The sequence below is a fragment of the Emys orbicularis genome, chromosome 8 (assembly GCF_028017835.1).
Source record: "Emys orbicularis isolate rEmyOrb1 chromosome 8, rEmyOrb1.hap1, whole genome shotgun sequence".
NCBI classification, from domain to species: domain Eukaryota; kingdom Metazoa; phylum Chordata; order Testudines; family Emydidae; genus Emys; species Emys orbicularis.
The window spans coordinates 14,190,007-14,210,316 of NC_088690.1; the positions used below are offsets into that span (position 1 = coordinate 14,190,007).

Consider the following 20,310-nt stretch of genomic DNA (forward strand, 5'->3'; position numbering starts at 1 on the left):
AATGGAACCAATCCAGTGTCACGGGTCAGTTTGTTATATCCCAGCCGAGGAGCAGAGGTCGGTGCCTTCCAGACTGCAGTCTTGGAGGACATAAGCTGTACCGGTCAAAAGCCGGTTTCCACAATGTTTTGTTTTCAGTCTCTAGTGGGTTGGGGGGGAGAGGCAGACGCTGCAGAGCGCTGATAACTGAAGTGCTTCCATATGAGGACGATGGGAAGGGCAGGGACAGGGAAGAGAAATCAGAGCTTGATTACTGTTGGTGTGTGCCATGGCCGCAATCTCTCTCTCTCTCTCTCTGATATATCACTGCTGCCTGCTAACAGCTGCAACCGAGGCCCTGTCCCACAATGCACTTCTCAGTCGATTCAGATGAGCATGCTTCCCCTCTGGAGGAGCCTAGCAGAAGGCTCATGGGCCGTGACTATTCAGCTATGCGCTACCCCAAATACAGGGCAGCCGTTAAAAGCCACATGGTAACCTACTGTGGAGCACAGAGAAAAATATATGGCAGGCACTGGGGCAAAGAGGTGAAAAAAAAAAAGCATTGTTCCTAATGTCCCGTGGCAGCATCTCATGCAAGATGCCATCTCCAGGCCTGCCTGGCTCTGGCCTTTGCAGGGAACCAAGTGCACGGAGCATTTATATGGTCAGGCCCATCCTGCATATCTGAACTGCCAGTGTGCTGTTTTGTTTCTAACGTGCTGTGTAACTGCTAGCCTTGCAGAAAAAACCTGGCAAAGTTTGTGAGAATAAAACCCGCCCAGTGCTTTTAACATAGGAGAGAGAAACTCAGAGGTCTTTAGTCAACTTCCATTGAAGCCAGTTGGGCAAAAATCCTGAGAGATGCTGACCTGCATCCCTTACTGTTGTTGAAGACACCGGGCACATCTCGCAAAGGGGGTGGAGCGGATTTGCCTGAGTCAGCACTTCAAGATTTGTCCCCACGTATTTTAATAAAGGAAGCAGCAGAACAGAATCCTTATGATTTAAGAGTGCGAGCCACTCCTTTGTGGTATCAGGATCAGCAGAGGCCTTGAAAGGGTGGTGGCAGAATCTAGCAAACAACGGGATCAAACACAGAAAGACAGCACCAGTCTCGCTTATTGTTCTGACAGACCCAGCCACCTGTTTAATTAAAGCCGCCGGTCCTCATTGCTTCCTGAAGCCAAGCCTGAAAGCCTCTTAGAGATGACCTACTTGACTGCACGCAGAACCTTATTTAATACTCATGGCAAGCAATGGCTCCAAGCTCAGTTTGGAAAGTTTTGCAAATCAGCCATTAAGGGCTTAGATTTCTGTGAAACATCACTGCGTTGGCTTTGGCACTATGAATGATTCCCCTCCCCTCCTGACACGGCAAAGGAACTTTTAACCTGTTAACTTTAATTAAAGCTGCTGCACCTAAGGGTATATAAATAGAGATCACTCGCTGACAGCATGCTGGGGTCAGGGGGGAGTTACTGTTTCATGGAAAACTGAAGTAGTGATTTTTGTTGATGGGTAAAACAAAACAGTCATTCAGAAACCTGTAGTGCAGAACTGTTGCCACAACCCTGGGTCTCTCTTTCTTTTACACACACAAACACAACATTCAACCCAATTTTGTTTGGAGGGTAGGGTGGGGTGGGAAATGTCCAATTCCTTTCACATCACATATCCCCAGCCGTTCACTGACAACGTTGTTTTAACGTTGCTGAGAGGAAATGGCGTGAATGTTTCCAGAATAAATTTGAAATGTTTCAAGAAAAGAAAAAAGAAAATGAGGAAATCAATGAATGGAACCCCCCCAACTGTCTAAAACCCCAGTAATTAAATTACAGAAACTGCTTCCAGCCTCGGGGAGGGGAGTAAAAAACCAGGAGAGAGCAGTGGTAATTTATCTTTTCAGATGGCAAAGTAAAGAGGAGGTGGGGAAGTGCAGCTCGTGGATAAATAAAAGTTCATGTTTAATGTTTTCATAAGTACAGGGCTGTTTCTTCGGTTTCCAATCTAAGGTTACAGGAGATATGGGGGCTGCAAATCTTTGAAAGTATCCAAAAACCTTTTTCCTAATTATTTTTTGCACAAATCACTGTCCAAATCCCCTTTCCAAAAAAGTTTACTGTAGTTCCACCCATAATTGACCTGTGCTGGGTTGTTTCATGAGTGCTATCAAGCATGCCTCCAGCAGCTACAGGCAGGAAGCACCTTGGCACACTGCTCTATTCAAGGGCAGAGTAGAGGAAGGGCAGAACCATTTTTCATTGACAAAGAAAAACAGACCCGCCCACAGTTTTGGATCAGGCTGTGTGGGGGAGGCCAGTTCACCTGCTTTGCTTTCAGATTTGGCCCCAAATGTGACATGGAAACCAGACTTTAACCTATAGGGGCAGCCAGTTAGGCTTATATATTCATCAAGGGCAGAGACCAGTGCAAGCTGCCTAATATAACCCTAAATAAAGCCCCGGTGCATTGATCTTAGGCGATGCAGCTTCCTTATTTGGCTCACCCCAAACTCTTGTTGACTTCAGTGAGAGTTTGAGCAAGGAATGCAGGATTGATCTGGAGACTTGGTAACAGTCCTGGTGCAGCCAAGGTCTGTGTAACCGGATAGAAATTTCAGGAGTCACAAGACCAAACAATGCTAAAAAGTTCAAGTATTTTTGAGTTTTTAATGGCAGTTGTTTATTCAGTCCCTGCAGTCTTCTGATGTAGTCAGAGCAATGTAATCAGCTGCCAAATTGCTACAAGTGGGGGTGAGCGTCCCATGTGGGGATGCTGCGGTGTGGAAACAGGTTTGGCTCTCAAAAAATTAAGGGTACTCACCACCAAATAAAGCATGGTATAGAGCGAGAAGGAGGCATGACCAGAGAAGAAGGATTTCCTGTAAGACAGAGAACATGTATGAACCAGCCATTGAAATATTAGATTGAACCTGCCTATGAATAATCTTACAACAGGGGAATTAAGAGATGTAAGGTACACCCTTATTTTTTCAGTATGGGCTACCTGGCATTGTGGATGGGGAAGCAACTTCTCTGGGGCTGCTGCTCCCCCCATACCCAGCAGGGTAGAGAGTGAGTGGATGAGCAGGGTATGTATTGAGCATTGGCTCCACCCCCATCCTGACACTCCAGCCAATGCAGCTGAGCATGGCAACATGACAAGAAGACCAGTAGCAAATTATTTCCTCTATGGATCAATAGGTGGAGAATCATGGGATTGCAGTTCCCTTCCTGGTCTGCTTTTGGGGCAGCATGGCTATGAACTGTTATATACTCAGCAGACTGATAACTTACAAACTAGCCCCAAATATCTGGGAATTTCTATAGAAATAAAGGTAAACACCAATCCAGGTGCATTAAGTATAACTTGTAAAGTTCACCCTCCCCCCAAAAATCAAAATTAAATATCCAATGAACACGACACAAAAAAGACTTTGAAAAAGAGTTCCTGGCACTGTTTGCTGTCTTTACACAAAGGAAGGGCTGCTTTGCCGTGTAGATCCAAACCACTTAACTGTGATGTCAGCTCTTATGGTAAATTCCCACATTGAGCAAGCATTCATAAAACAATGGTGTGGGAGTTAATAGAAGGAAGGAGAGGTATTATTCAGCAGAGTTCAATAACTCCTTAGGAAAATTGCCAGTCAATAGTAGTAGCTCCATGACAGTCTTTCCAGAGAAGGAAGTTTTCAAATGATCCATTGCTGGCAGAAGGGACCTGAGGAGTATTTTGTGGGACACCATTTTGGCAGAAACAACAGTTTTCCCTCCTATATTGTCAAGGAAATGCCTCTCACCTGGCTTCCTGGACTCTGCTGTCATTTCCCCTACAGGTGTAGTTTTGAATGTAGCCTTTAGAGCAGTCGATTACTGAAAAGTCTGGATTACAAACGTCCAGGAAATGAGGTCGCAAGCGTCCGACGGACACTTTGGCAATGTCTGTGAAGGACTGGCTGATGGCACAGCCAAAGGCAAAACAGCCCACTTGTTTGTAGAGAGCCGCCACATATGGATTCTGGATGAAGGACCGAGACTTCTCCTTTAAGTAGTGAATCCGGTAGAACTCCCCTGTTATGATCTGAGGGAGGAATTTAAAAAAATATATAAATAAAAAACACATTTTGCATTAAGAGGTCACATGAGGTAAATGTGCAACCACACAAGATAATAAGATCTCAGAATAAATGAGCATTTGTTAAGAAATAAACTACAGGGTCCTGCATTCAAGTCTTTCAGAGCCCCATTAATTACTGTAGGCTTAAGGCCAGATGCATATTAACACTTCTTAGTGAGAGAATTTTTGTTTCAGACAGAAGGCAAGCATGTTTCTGAACGATACATATTTATCTGCAAATCCTGTCTTAGAAGCAGACTCAAGTTAAATAAATATTGATGGAATTCCAAGAACAACTTGCCCATCTGAAAGCTATTAGATGCCATTATATCTCAGACTCACGATTCTACCTCAGAATGCAACACAGGGTTAAAAAAAATGCTTTTGTTTATTGGCTGGAGCACCATAAAATGGCACTTACCAGTCTCTCTCTTCCCCCCCCCCCTGTTAGCCTGCAGGTAACAGTGACATGCCCAGAGACATGAAGAAACTGGTCTAACCTCTTTTTTTTGTAGATTCTAGCTATCCCATATTACTGTGTCAACAAAAGCAGTCAGCCAGACCTAAAAAGATTTGGTATCACCATATCAGCGATTGGACACTTGCTTCATGGACGTCGCAAGATACACAGTGCAGTTGTGGCCCAAATCAACAGCAAATGATTCCAAAAGGCGAATACTTCCTAAGAAGTGCTCACTTGGCCTGAATCAGTCGGCTGAGCAAGAGAGAGAGAGAGAGCCCTAGGAATGCCACTGTTCTTAATATAACAAAACCACAGTGGATTACAGCATTTTCACCTTTCTGCTGTGTTGTCACTATGTTGTTGATGCATAAAGCAGGTAGCCCACCCACAACAGGAAGGTAAATAAAAGACCAGTATATCAGTACACTCCTTTTCAGAAATCTCCAGCCATTTTGTTTTCTTCACACATGGATGAAGCTGAACTTGAGATCCCTTAAGTTCCAGAGAAACCTTTGTAACCAGATGATGTTCATGCAATCATAGATATCAGAGACAAAAAACACCTGCTAGGTGTTCTGTTCTTCTCCATCCTAGTGCAAATTGTTCCCTAATTATATTTTGTATAATTTACAATGCTTTGCTTTTTCTTGTTCTGAATAGCTCAAGTAATGGGGCTTCCACCATGTCAAGTGGGAGAGCGTTCCGCCACCTGCAGGATCTCACCATTTGGAATTCTCTTCTCCGACACATCCTAAATTTCCCATTTTTCTTTATACTTTCCCGAAATCAAGACCAACATTTTTTTTTTCAACGTAAGGAAAAATTCTAAGGCCAAGCTAGTCATTGGATCAAAATCTGCTCTCGCGTACGTTGGTGTAAAGCCGGAATAACAGCATTGACTTCAAATGCTCCAGCTCCTCCAGATTTATACCGTGTAACTGAGATCAGAATTCAACTAAAAGCTAATCAGAGAGACAAAAGAATCAAGGTTCCTTGAGGAGCAAGGTTACTATATTAAATTCCATATAGAAAAAAAAATCTAACATTTCAGAGGTGGGCTGTTGTTTTTTTATTATTTTTCATAGCTTTAAAAAAATGAACACAAAGAATCAGATTCTTAGATCCTCAAAGTATTTAGAATCTGGCCCAAAATTTGCAGTGGCCAGACCCAATTTAAATCATACAAAGCTTCTATAAACACAGGACTTTCCTGGGAATTCCAGTGGTCCTTGTAGTTATTAAGCAGCAAATTATGTATTTCTTGTGCCACGAAGTGGGGGAGTGTTGTGGATTTCACAATGTTATGATAAATCATAGTTATGAACCTGAGGACCTGGCTTCTTGTAATCCTAACTCTTAAAAGGCAATTTAATGAAAATCAGGCCATGAAATGAAGTCTAAATGTCTCACCTCTCCAAAAGAGGCAAAAGCTTAAATTGTTCTGTCACGTTACACACCTAGTTTTTGAGCTCCAGATTTACAGCTTGAGGATTTTATTCATTACTTTCAATGTTTTTATACCTGAGTAATAAAATGAGGTGTTTTTTTTTCTCCCTCACTCCCCTTTCTGTTCCAGTCAGCAGCATTGTGATATGTAAATTTAACTGTCAGGAAAAATGCCTTCATGCTAATCCCTTTCTGAAACAGCTAGCAATATTCTTCACAGCATGGCAGCCAGCCAACTCCATGCAGAAGAGAACTCTCCCCTACCTATCTTTTTAAAAACTTGGCACAACTTTTGGAAACTAATAAACTGGAGAAGTATTGCAATTAGACTAAGAGGAGATGAAACTGTATCATGGTTTGAACTCTGAGTACCAGGGCTTGAAAAACAAAGGTTGACCTAAAGTAACTGAAATAATAGCTATGCAGCCTTTATCAAAGGGAAGTAAAAAAAAAACCCCAAATGCTGCAAGCAGGCACTTATACTTCCATACTTCTTGGAGAAAGACATCGGGGCCATTGACCTGCCATGGAGGGTTTACAAACCACAGTCACATTTAACAAAAGAATATTAGTATCGAGCTCCCTATGGGCTTGACTGAGGTTGTCTGGTCTTGCAGCTGACCTGTTCCAGAGTCATTTGTAATCCCTTGAGAATCCAAATGTTCTGCAGATGATGGTTTATCTAGATTTTGGACTATCTTCAAATGCAGGCTGTGAGCCAGGAAGTATATTTGCATGAGGACCAAAAAAGAATGCCTGAACATTTCTCCTGTGGCAGAACACAGTTCATTTGTGTCATGGAAAGGACATTCATGCTTTCTAATTGTCATTTGGAGGCAGTTCTTCTCCCTGCCGCTGTTTCAATTTTCTCTGTGTTTGCTCATTTATCTGCAAATGAGTGGTTTAGGAATCTCCTGTGGGTTTTGTGGGCACTCAGGAATCTATTTCCACTACACACAAAGCCCTGGTCTACACGTAAAATTTAGATTGACCTAGCTGTAGTTAAGCCAACCTAACCACCGGGTAGCTACCGCCGCTTAGGGAGCTGGGTTACCTACACTGACAGAAAAAGCTCTTCCATCAATTTAGGAAGTGTCTATACTATGGCTCTTCAGTGGCATAGCTGCAGCTGTGCCATTCATAGTGTCAACATACTCAAAGAAATGCCGGTGGATTTTGCCACTCTCAAAGTGAAGGTGTCCAGTCTGCAACTGCACCGCAGAAGAATACCTCACCCCAACTGCATACTGCAACTTTCTTTGATAGCTGGGTGCATATAGTCATGTAGGGAAGAGGTGCCTGCATCTTATAAGGCTTAGAACTGCAGAGGGAAAATAAATTGAATTAAGGAGGATACTTGACACCACAGGATGTACCATTATTCTCAGAGTTCACAAATGGATCCCCTTAAAGCTTAGACATGTGACCATTTTAAACAGGGACCAACAAAGTCTAGGGATTAATATTTTTTCTCACTGCTGGTGGTCTTGGTAATTGCACAGATGTAACAGATTGTAAATTGGAGACTTCAGTCTCCCGCTAACACACTGCTGGGTAGTCATGACCCCTCCTTATTTTAGTTAAAATCATGGCTGAACGTTAATGAAAAGCTAAAATAGGGCGAAGTTGTTTTTTGGCAGCGCTCTCCCTGATAAAGAGGGACTTAGAAAACTAATTCAGCACAGATGTGCACAAACTGAAATTTCATCCTGAACAAACAAGTCTTAAAGGTATTAATCTCCTTTTCTGACTTGTGTCTCCAGCAAATAATTTGCATGTGGTATATAGAGAATTTCCCAGTGTGAATTGCTGGAAATATTTAACATAGTCACTAGTAAGAAACAAATATCAAACTTTTCTCTCTAGTATCTTCTACAATCTTTCTGATCAAGTGTAAGTTTTATATGCAATTATCATCAATTATCCAGTTGCCCCAGTAATTACACTTTCAGGGTCTTTCTAATCAGTTTTGTCCTCCAAGGTATTGTTTTTCTGTGTCTTGCCAAATGGGAGCACTTACCATTGCAATATAAAGTATCTGACTATCCACATTTGTATTCTTATAAATTAGCTGATCTAGAAAGCTTGCTGGTTTTTTCCTCAAGCTGTCAAGATCTGACAGTACATGGAGTTGGGTACAAACAACAGTATTAGCCATAAGGGGGCTCAGAAAATGGAATAAAGAACCTTTTACCTCTAGGGCATGGCTTCAAATCCAAGCCTAGCTGGAAGTGATTGCCAGTTGTTACCACCTGTTCAGTGGCCTATGTGAAATAGGTTTGTGGCCTCACTCAAGATCAGAGGGTGCAATTCATCCCTGTGCAGAAAACCACCACAAAGCTTGTGCACCACAGGACAGCCCTCTTTGAGGACATCAATGATGCATAAGCCTTGTGCTGTCCTCCGCACAGATTGAATTTCAGTCCTAGTGAGCAATTGCCCCTCCCTTGTTAGCATTCAGAACAGCAAGGCCAAGAACTGAATGGACATGAATCATTCTCTCCCTGATACAGGGAGTCCCTCCACAACTGGCTTTTAATGCTTACTAGCTGGTCAGTGTGGAGAATCTTGTATTATCACAGCTCATGCCAAGCCTCGTCTATGGATAAAAAGAGGCCTTCAATCTCCATGAGGGTCAAATATTTTCCACAAGTAAAAGCACAGAGGTTAGGGGGGTCTATTACAGGAGTGGGTGGATGAGGTTCAGTGGCCTGCCATGTGCAGGAGGTCAGACTAGATCAGCGGTTCTCAAACTTCATTGCACCGTGACCCCCCTTCTGACAACAAAAATTACTACACAACAACGGGGGGGGGGGGGGGGAGAAGTGGGGCAAAGCTGAAGGCCAAGGGCTTCTGCCCTGGGTGGGAGCATGTAACCGTAGCCCTGGGTGGTAGGGCTTGGGCTTCAGTCCTGGGCAGTGGGGCTTGGGCTTCAGACTTGCGAGACCCAGGGCCAACACCAGCCTTGGCGACTCCATTAAAATGGGGTTGCGACCCCAATACAGTTTGAGAACCCCTGGACTAGATGATCATAATGGTCCCTTCTGACCTTAAAGTCTATGAGCATTTAGTAGAGGTCTGAGAGCAAAAATCTTAGGGGCAATTAGTATCTCAAGGGTCTCATGCATGTGTAATGCCAAGGGCAGTCTTTGTCTCCAAGTCAGTAAATATGTAGGCACTGAACACAAATGCATATTCTACTATGTCCTGAGAGAAGCAGAAGTCTTCACCTCTAAAGTTTACTTAGCAAGAGCTCTGGCATTCTTCAAGACACATAAAACACAACCCGGACCTTTCGCTCTGGCCTAAAGATTCTGCCGGTGCGAGTATTTAAAGCTGGGAGTTGGAAACGTGAATTTTTTTTTGTTTTATTTATTGTCCTAAATTGCCCCTATCTGCAGTCATGTCTTTGAAAAGCAAACATTTCAAATGAAAGGAGAGATATTGGTGCTTTGTGGATTTGGAAGGACTTCATATTATGTTACAAAAATTCTGGTATCTGGGTTACATCTGAAAAAGAGGTTAGCATGACTTGAATTTTCCATATATTCTGCCATAGCAAGAAATCTGTTTCTTAAATCACTTGTTAGCCATTTGTATCACTCAGCAACAAATAACTGAGCTTTTGTATTTTCCTTACCAATTTACTTTTGTTGTGAGTGAAGTGAAACCTACATAGAAAACATCCATTTCTTTCGGGGAAACTTTTTTTCTTTTTAATTGACCTGCCATTTCATGTTAGAAACTTGATGGATTAAATACTCAGTTGATTATGTTTCCAATTTCAGTTCCAACTCTTGTATTTGCCACTGGCTCACTACTGATCAGAAGCAGATTCTGCATGGAGCCGACATGACGGTATGTCAGGCAGTAATGTGAAAATGAGATGTTTTTTTCATTTTATTTTATGGCTTTTCCATACTTGGGGGTATGGAATTTTACCTGCAGGGTAAAAATTTCTCCTTGTTTATAGATTTTTTTTTCCACTTTCACTTTTGGAATGAGAGACAGAGAATTATTGGGACTGTTTGCCCATGGCTCTATGAATAAACTGGCTGGCAAACGATGCTGCGATCAATGAAAGCTGAAACCTGGCTTCATTTCAATTCTGCTTGGGGGAGGGGGGAAACTAACAGATAATTATCTTGGAAATGGAAAAAACCAAGCCAAAGGATGACTTTGAAAAGAAATCAGCCATCTGTTTGGTAGACACAACACAATGAGTCATATACTACCCTCAACCTATACATACGTGACTCCCATTGACGGGAGAGAGAGTTCCACTGGGGATTGCTTCCTATCTTTGCACAGACTATAATGTAGTTTTAATCACTGCTGAAAGGCTCAGACAGTAATACTGAAATATTTCCTTGAGGGAAAAATTAATAGGACAAAATTCATCCCAGTGCGCACGTTCAGCACAGGACCCCCTCTGTACAGCTTAAGCCTTGAGCTGGTACACTAGGCAAGCTAAGCTCTCTCCCTATGGCCCTGCAAAGGCTAGTGGGTAAGGCAGTGACTGGGCCAAATCAGAGGGAGGGTTCACAGGATCCACCTTCTTCTGAAAGGGGCATAAAGAGGCTGTGACTGCTACTGTATCCCACAGGCTTGCATAGCAGCTACTGAGGGCCCGTGCATCAGTTGCCTCGTGTTGCTCCCATTGGGAAGTGGGTTTCACATAAACAACTCTCTCCCTGCCAGTTCTTCCCCACAGCCCCCAACAACCTCCTGCGCCCAACAAAGCCACCCCACCCACCCACCCCCACATGCACTTCATCCATGCAATGACCAACAGCTCTGGCTTTATTCGGGTGAAGTGAATTCTACCCAGAGTGCATGAACCTTCTAATCAACCAGACCAATATCATGATTCTGATTAATTTACAGCTGTAGCTTCTGATGGAGTAAAAGGAAAGGAAAACTCATGTGCACAATTTACTATCTGAACCACCAGTGTCAGTAAGAACGAACAGTATAAAGCTTAGGCGTGCTAAAGATATTGGACATTACAGTGCTTGTAGGACAAAGAATGAAAGCTGGGGGAAATAGGAGCTTAAAGTCATTTCTGTCCCTTAACCCAGTGGTTCTCAACCAGGGGTCCGAGGCCTCCTGGGGGGCCGCCAAGCAGGGCTGGCATTAGACTTGCTGGGGCCCAGGATAGAAAGCCAAAGCCCAACTGCATGAGGCTTAAGCCCAGGGCCCTGAGCCCCACCACCTGGGGCTGAAGCTAAAGCCTGAGCAATGTACCTATGCGGGAGCCCCCTGTGGTGTGGGGACCCAGGCAATTGCCCTGCTTGCTACAACACCTGCCCTGGCTTTTATATGCAGAAAACCAGTTGTTGTGGCACTGGTGGGCTGTGGAGTTTTTATAGCATGTGTGTGTGTCGGGGGGGGGAGTGGCTCAGAAAGAAAAAGGTTGAGAATCCCTGCCTTAACCTACCTACTCACAGTACAGTTGCTTTAGCTGACAGAACTAAGCAAAGGACTGTTCTGAAAGTGATCCTTAAGGAAAAACCTACATTATGCTCGAAGCGGGATAAAGGGAAACTTCAGTACTTCTCATACAGAAATGCTGGGGGTGGGGGGGAAAGGAAATGGTATCTTGATAAAATGTTTAAAACAAAAATTAAGGGCCAGAACCTTGCATGTGAACGAGCTATGCTTGGTGCTAGACCTGTGGGGACAGGGAGGAAGGTGGTTCAAAACCACCTTTGCACTCTCCCAGTCGTGGGGAACTTGGGCCTGGCACCCATCATACGTTAGAGCAGACTGCAGGCTGCTTTAACTTATCCTGGCCACTAACACCTGCCTGCGGCCATTCTGCAGCTGGGGAATGTCAGAGTGCAAATTCTGTCCACGCCCCTCGCCATCAGGATGGGATGGGGTGGAGCAGGTGGTGCAGAGCTGAGTAAGTGTCACCAATGAATGCCCCCACATCAAAGGAATCCCCAGATATTCTTTTGCACTGCAGGAGTGGAGCCAAGGGACTGGAACAGGGGCAAAGATCTGCCACCTCTAAAGGTGTTATTTTGTTTTTAAATAACAAACTGCACTTCATTTCAGCTTTTCATGATGGCATTACAGACACCGGTCAAATTTTTGTAGAGCATTGTGACTTGAGTGTAATGAGGCTTCCTGTTACATGTTTAGCCCAAAGTGTTTTTAGTAAATAGCTGACAAATGTACTAGTGTAAGAAGCCTCAACTCCGCTGACTCTTCCAGGGCTGGATTTGGCCCATTTGCTGAAACTTAAAGCAAATATGTTCACGCACAACATAATCCCTCCACACAGTAGTGGGAAATTGGATAGGGGGGGAAAAATCAAAAGTAATCAGAAAGGCGACACAAGTAAGATCACAGCAGCAGAACTGCCCTTTAATAGATGTCTAGCTTATTATTTATTAAAGCCTAATACTGCCTCCAAAACTTTTCCATGCAGCAGTTGGCTGCAAAGGCACAACCTCTTTTTAAAAACTGCATGAAATGTGGAATATGTAAATACCACAGCAATCACTCAAATGTGGACACAACATGCCAAATCCTTATTGGCACTAAATCCTTTAGCTTGTAAGGAGCATGCTTCCTGAAACGTGAACTCTAGATTATATTGTAAAGTTTGCAAGACTTGCCCAAACGGTTTGACTTGTTTACTTGCTTCAGAAGTAATCTTACTCTTCCTGCTGTAAGTTTTCATTTGCATATGGCTGCAGATTGTTGTGTGTGTTGTGGAAGATGATTAACAGCACTGGAAATTTATGCCTCCTATACACAGTAAAGGCACATCAATAGGATGATGCTTCCCTATGCTGATAATCTGATATGGAAAGGGCTTCTCATCAGTCCCCATCCATTTCCATTAAAGGGCTGGTCTACACTGGGGGGGGGGGAGGGGGATCGATCTAAGATACGCAACTTCAGCTACGAGAATAGCGTAGCTGAAGTCAACGTATCTTAGATCGATTTACCTCGGGTCCTCATGGCGCGGGATCGATGGCCGCGGCTCCCCTGTCAACTCCGCTTCCGCCTCTCGCTCTGGTGGAGTTCCGGAGTCGACGGGGAGCACGTTTGGGGATCAATTTATCACGTCTAGACGAGACGCGATAAATTGATCCCCGATAGATCGATTACTACCCGCCGATCCGGCAGGTAGTGAAGACGTACCCTAAGAGTCAACATGGTTTCAATAAGTGCTGGAGCAGAACTTAGGCCTTTTAGTTTCTCTGCTTCTGTCTGCATACAGGTCTGTGCTCATTAGTATAGTGGTATTTGAAATGGGGAGATCTTCTGCCACAAACGAAGCAAATCAACCCCCAGCTACTCACCAAATTATTAACGGGTTAATTTCACCAGGGACACCAGACTGTCTTTGGATGCTAATGAGTTTCAGTCACTAACCTGGACTGATTTTGAACAACTGACCCAGAGGTGAAAGGCTTCATATCCTATTACCAACACCATCTTGTCCTTGTTGCTGTTGCAGTAGATTTTTTTTAACTTGTTCAAAGCATGGTCCTAACTCCCAATCCTTAGAAAATCTCTGCTCAGTAATTAATTTATAACAGTCTCTTTGTGTTGATTGGCACGCTGTGTGGGAGCGTCAATAGGGCCCTGTCAGCATTACCTGCTTAGGAGACGACACAAACATACAGTCCTGTCAGAGAGGGGCAGAAGAGTGTGACCGATTCTACTTACAGCAAGGATGGCAATGAGAATCCCTGCAGCACACAGCACAGCGTCGTTAATCGTCTCGCCCGTTTTCAAAGGGTACTTGATACTCTCGTCGTTGCAGTAAAACCCCCTTTGGTACGGCTGGATTGTGCTGGTTTCAATGATCAGAAAGGGCAGACCAGCTGGGGGAGAGAAAAGACAAACAACAGAGAACAACACAAAAGAAAAAAAATCAGTAACGTGGACAAATACAAACAAAAAGCAACAAAGAGTCCTCCCCAAGAACTCCATAAAACACAATGCACCACAACTCTCATGATACTTTTCTTTTTTTTCCTAATCCGTTTCCAAAGTGCACAGTGTTGGGAACTGTTTTATTAAGTTTCTCCTGGGGAAAAAGTACCTATTCTGCTATGGTTATCGGATGTACATGCTGCATGGTCCCAGTGAAGCCTTGCGCACTACAAATATTAACTTACAGGAATGAATGCCAGCAGCAACACTGCAAGAAGTCATGGAAAAGAATATGACACTATTCCCCACAGAGCGCCTGGCGCTGTGACCAGAGCACCAAAATGTCTCTCTGACATGACATGATGGAAGCTGAGCTGGGCAGGGCTGTAGGAGGAGTTACTGAATAAACAAACTCTAATTAGCAAATATCAGGTCATGCTTTTCCTGCCATATTGACCAGGCCAAGCCCCATCTACACTGGCTTCGATACAGTTTTTAAAAGCAAAACGAAACTGCATTTCCATGGTTAATATACCTCTGTGTCTTAAAGGGGTTCCAACACAGTTTGCCTGGCCAATGTGGACAAAGGATATAAACATCATTAGCGCAATCTTTCTTTGAACACTTTTTGAATGCTAGTCAAACACAGCATCTATCCAACCATCCACAATAGCTGGTGAAACCACATCAGATCCTACTGGCTGCAACCATGAGAAATACCTTTTTAAAACACTGTTTTAAAGACCTTAATTGCCACACTGTAGCTGGAACTTCAAACCAGATGTATAATATATGGTCACAGACCAATAGAAACTGGTTCTGATACAAGCTAATAAAACTTAGAATTATTATTAATAATAACAATAATAATGCTATTTCAGAGGAATGTAGCATTGTCTAGAACAGGGATCAGTAATGTTTGGCCCGCGGCCCGCCAGGGTAAGCCCCCTGGCAGGGCGGGCCGGTTTGTTTACTTGCCGCGTCCGCAGGTTCGGCTGATCGCGGCTCCCATTGGCCGCGGTTCGCCACTCCAGGCCAATGGGGGCTGCGGGAAGCGGCGCGGGCCGAGGGATGTGCTGGCCACAGCTTCCCGCAGCGCCCATTGGCCTGGAGCGGCAAACCGCGGCCAGTGGGAGCCGCGATCGGCCGAACCTGCGGACGCGGCAGGTAAACAAACTGGCCCGGCCCTCCAGGGGGCTTACCCTGGCGGGTCCCGTGCCAAACATTGCCAATCCCTGGTCTAGAAGTTAGAGCAGAGGATTGGAAATCTTTCATAGTTCTGTTGCTGATCTTGGATGAGTATGGGCAGGCCACTTAACACATTTATGTGCCTCAGTTTCACCAAGTGTTTTGCTGTTGACTTCAATAACAGCAGGATCAGTACAATTGAGCCAAAAGCTCTTTGTAACCTTTTCAAAGTGATTTACAACTAAACATATAGGAAAATCTTCTTTCGTCTCTGAAATAATAGCCCCATTGAGGTGAAACAAAAAACCATTGAACAATGCAGCAACACTACTTAACAGTTTCGGACATGACGCAAACAGCAACAAAAAACAATGTTTGACTGAAACTACAGGGGATAGCATTTAGGTAAGCAAAATGTAATTATCCAAGTTGGCATTTGGCTAAAACACCAGGACTGCTCACCCTACTGTTGCAAAAAGTGTCATGGAATATTTATTGACCACTAACTTGGTTAAATGTCTGAGTTCTTGTTTACACTCCTCCAACTTTAAAATTATCAGATTTTTTCCTCTTAAATTAAGAAATGTTGCTTCCTGGTTTTCACTTGATTTGCCTCGAGCAAAGTTTTACTGCTGTCATAAACAGCTACTCTGTAATTAGTGAAGGATTTTGTCCAGAAAGGTAAAATCAAAGGCTCATTTTAAAAATGGTTTCAATTTGTGTGTAAACAAGTTAAAGTGCTTACATTTTGTAATCCGTTTTGGAGTTCTTTCATTCTGTTTTAACAGATTTTTCTAATCCATAGTTATTACTTTTTGCTGATTGCCTTAAATAAACGATTCACAATGTGAAACGTATAAGTGTACTCTGAAAAAGGTCTCTCATTCACACACACACACACACGCGCACACACACACGCAGCTGAATTCTGTTCTCAGTTTCTCAAATATAGCCGAGACCATAATTTGGCACAGTGTTCCGGGTTATTGTGTATGTGATTTTCTATAAGAATATAAGGAGCTGGTAATATTAAACACACAGAGATCCAGGCTGCCTGCAATGGGCTGTCTGTTTTCCAACACACTAATGAAATAGTGAATAAATGTCTCAGAACTATTCCTCTTGTCAGCTCATCTCAGGCTTTGCAAATAAAATTGGACATCTCATGTGGATCCAGCTCATCTTCATTCCACTCTCTAAGAGTTTTGAAACCTAGCCAGTTTGGCTCTGAAAGGTATCTCTTAAGCCGGCAATATGATATTAATAGCCTTCTTTAAAGATCCGGAGTAGCCTGATGAAAAATTGCACCAGAAAAGCTAACGCTGTTTGGTGCGATCCAGTTTCACCACCACTTGAAACAGCAGCATAACCGTTGAACTTGGGGAGTAGACATACCACAGTTACATGGCTTATTGTTATTTCTCCAGTTCCTCTTTTTAATAGCTTTCACATGACAGGTCTGTAAAACACATGTTCCCACAGACAATGAAACACATCTGAAAGAAAGAAAGAAAGAAAGAAAGAAAGAAAGAAAGAAAGAAAGAAAGAAAGAAAGAAAGAAAGAAAGAAAGAAAGACAATACTGTTCCTGTGTACTATATGAACCCAGGAATAATAAAGATTTGTTTTCCCTTCATTCATTGAACAGCATGAGGTTGTAGTATTTCTGTGTGTTCAATCATATGTTTGATTGCCACAGCTATAATAAGAGCATAAGTGGCATACATTGTGTCTATTTTCCTAAAATGCACAGAGACATAGTTTAGAAAAATCCAATGGTTTTGTTTTCTCTCCTATAAACTTGTGGTTTAGTGGGATATTGCCAATAGAGTCTTGACATTTTTCCAGCAAAACAGTAACCTCAGATTCCCTTCTTTTCTTTTTCCTTTTTTTTCTTTTTTACAAGAGAAGCATAAACATACCCTCACTAGCTCAACGGATATTGCTTAGAAGATATAATATACCCTAGACTGTGGGCTAGAGGCTGTTCTTTCAAAGGTTATTATCCAAGTGACAGAAGGCACCACTCTTGTAATAAAGAATGTGCTGCCAGATACCCTGCTAAAGATGGCCCTTTTTTTAAAAGATTATCTCTCTGAGCACAGATTGTCTAAGTGACTGTCACCACTCTCACTTTCAGGCACTTCACATGCTTTCTGGCAATGGTTAGCACTGAGACTGCAACATAGGGAAGCCTGTACTAGTACCAGAAGCTATTTGGAGAATGGATTTTACAGAAGATGCTATGGATGAAAAAGAACACAATAAAGGAACAAAAGGAAAGGTCCCTTCAGGGTTCCTTACAGAGATGTTCCTGATTCTGCTTTCATTTACACTGGAATATTCATCAGAGAGTTAAAGACTTCCAGATTAGAGAGGTGGCAATTGTCTATCAGAAAGAGAAGGCAAGTATCATGGAGGGTGACAAACAATGGAGTTAAATTAATGAAGTTACAGCAAGAGAGCAAAGTTTGGCCCCATCACTTTTCCTGTACTAGTGCCATAAGGAGAATAAAAAGACAAGTCCAATTTTCCACTGTGGCATCTTAATAAGACATCCACATTTTTCATTTTGGATGCTCATATTGACACTTTCCCATAAAGGTACACACTGTGCCCTTATGAACTGATTTGTGTGTCCAAATTCAAGATTTGGACAACATTTTAAGGCACCCACCTTTTAAAAGCTACCATCCTCCATGATCCCTTAACATCACTAGAAGACAATGGCAGAAGCCCTCAGAGTGTTTAGAAAGTAATGACAGTCAAAGAGGCAGTCCTTAGAAAGCAGGGGAGAGGTGGTAAGTCCATACCAAGGCGATTGGTTGATCCATGTAATAGGCAATAGATTGTACCATCCTAAAATGATCTCTGGTAGCTATTTATCCTGGTGCTTCTGTCCATGGCTCATGTTCATCTATGCCAGCGATCTCCAAAGTGTGGGGTGCCCCCTCCTACCTCAGAGGGGCATGGAAGAACAAACGGGGGGGTATAGCATGACCAGGGCAGGACAGGGACATGCCAGCCACCACAGTGGCTGGGAGGGAGCACCATCCAGCCCCTCCCCACTCCAGTCCCGCTCCCAGCCACATAACTGACTCCCGACCCTGCGCCTGGCACTGTCCCCAGCTTTGGCGTGGCTCAGCTCAGCTCCCGGCCCCGCACCAGCCCCCAGTCTCTCACGCTGGCCGCGGCTTTGTTCCCAGGCCGGGGCTGAGGCTGGGGGCAAAGCCAGGAGCAGAGCTGCACTTGGCCACCGGCCCAGCTGCCAGCCCCAATCGCAGCCCAGCTCCCGGCCCCACCTCCAGCCTCGGCCCCTGGCCGCAGCACCGCTCCCAGCCCGACACCCCCCCCCCCCAGCTGCAGCTCCAGCATCGGCCCCCTTACCCCGGCCGCGAGGGAGGGGGGCAGGTGGGGTAAGGGGGGGTGAGACCTATGCTTTCAGTTCCATGGGAAAGGTCTGCTGATCTATGCTTTCAGTTCCACAGGAAAGGGTGGCATGAATAAACCTGTCCTCTAATACCGCTGCAGCGCAAAGGGATCACATCCACTTTAGTACTGACAGTTCCCTTCTGGACACCTAGATAATGGCAGGCAGACTTTACTGTAATGCTTCAAGAAAGTACCATTTCACTACTACCCAAGGGCAGGTCTACACTACCGGTTAAGTCGATCTGACTTATGTCGCTCAAGAGTATGAAAAAGCCTCTCCCCAACCCCCAAGTGATGCAAGCTTTGCACTGTCCACACCGGCACTATATCGGCAGGAGAAGCTCTCCCATCGACATAGCTTACGCTTCTCGCTGAGATGGAGTAGTTATACCGACGGGAGAGCAGCCTCCCATCGGCACAGTGCATCTTCACTAGACGCGCTACAGCGACGCTGTGCAGATGTAGCACTGTAGTATAGACTGGCCCTGAGGCATTCACATACAGATTTACCCTCACCAGACCCCTGTGAGATAGGGAAGTGCTATTATCCCCATTTTACCTATAGGGAAACTGAGGCACAGAGCAATTAAGGAATTTGCCCAAGGTCACACAGGGAGTCTTGGCAGAGCTGGGAAATGAATCCAGTTTTTTTGGATTCCAAGTCCTGTCTCTTAAGTGCAGGACCATCTTTCTACCCTGTGGTCATATAAAGAGTTTCTGGTGTAATAACATAACAATGAAATTCCAACCACACACCCTGAACTAGATATGCTCTGCTCCCCAACAGGGCTCTGCTCCAAACCAGGAACATAATAGAAATCTCTTGAGGCCTGATCCCGGACCATTAAAACCAATGGGAGTTTAGCCGTTGACTTCATTTGAAGCTGGATCGAGCCTCTGCTAAATGCAGCATGAAGCAGGTGTGGATATTAATGAATTCAGTTAGGCACTGCAGGACTCCGTGGTGCTGTGCAGTGAAAAATTATGTTGCTTTTGTTGGGAGGAAGTCAAAGCGACTTTCTAACCCCTCGCTGCTGGTGTCCTACACTAAGATATTTCAGTAAAGGATTTAAATGTATTTGCCTTTATATTTAATAAAGCACATTATCCTGGAGGCCAATCAGGTTTTGAAATCTAGCATCGAGGAGAGACATCTCTTCCCCTGTTTATTAATGCCTTTTCCCAACAATCAATTCATTTTCAATACCTCCTGGGAATGCTAACAATCTATAGAAAAACAAAACAAAAACTTGCACTCACTGACCAGCTTCCAACATGCATAAAATCAAAGGCTGAAGAAAGGATTCTGTGTTGGGTTCAATGCTTTGAAACTTGGAGTCTTTGAAAAGCTACCACTTGTGCAGATTTAAAAAAAAAAAAAAAAAAACAGGATAAGCTTTCATTGGCCACCCATTGATAAAGTCATGTGGGAGGTGTTACTGGGGTGACCCAGCCATGAAGCTCTGATCTTCCCAGCCAAAGCTTCACCTTTGCACTAAATTAAACGCAGTCTTTTTTTTTTTTTTTTGGAAGGGTTTTTTTTTTTTAAATCCTTGGAAGAATCTTTACTCTTTGCTCTCCCTAGACATCACAAGTCATCAAGAATTATATTTCCCATCATAGGCATCTCAGCTAAATGTCAGGAATTGCTACTTGAGCCTTTGCTACAAGTATTCTGCCCTGTATTTGCTTTAGAGTCTATGATGCTCAGACCCCATGGAGGTTTTTAAAGTTTCACTGCATTCGGGTGCTAGCCTAATAGTTGAAAAAGATCTTTGAATA

General features: G+C 43.8%; 1 protein-coding gene across 1 annotated transcript in view; it reads right to left on the minus strand.

Moving 5' to 3' along the window:
- Nucleotides 1-20,310, minus strand: part of PLPP3 (phospholipid phosphatase 3) — a 65,007-nt gene that overhangs the window by 17,790 nt on the left and 26,907 nt on the right. The window contains exons 2-4 of the mRNA XM_065409626.1: nt 13,700-13,857; nt 3,782-4,062; nt 2,806-2,863 (exon numbers count right to left, since the gene is read on the minus strand). Of these exons, the coding sequence (XP_065265698.1) occupies nt 2,806-2,863; nt 3,782-4,062; nt 13,700-13,857 (497 nt within the window). The remainder of the gene's footprint in view (nt 1-2,805; nt 2,864-3,781; nt 4,063-13,699; nt 13,858-20,310) is intronic.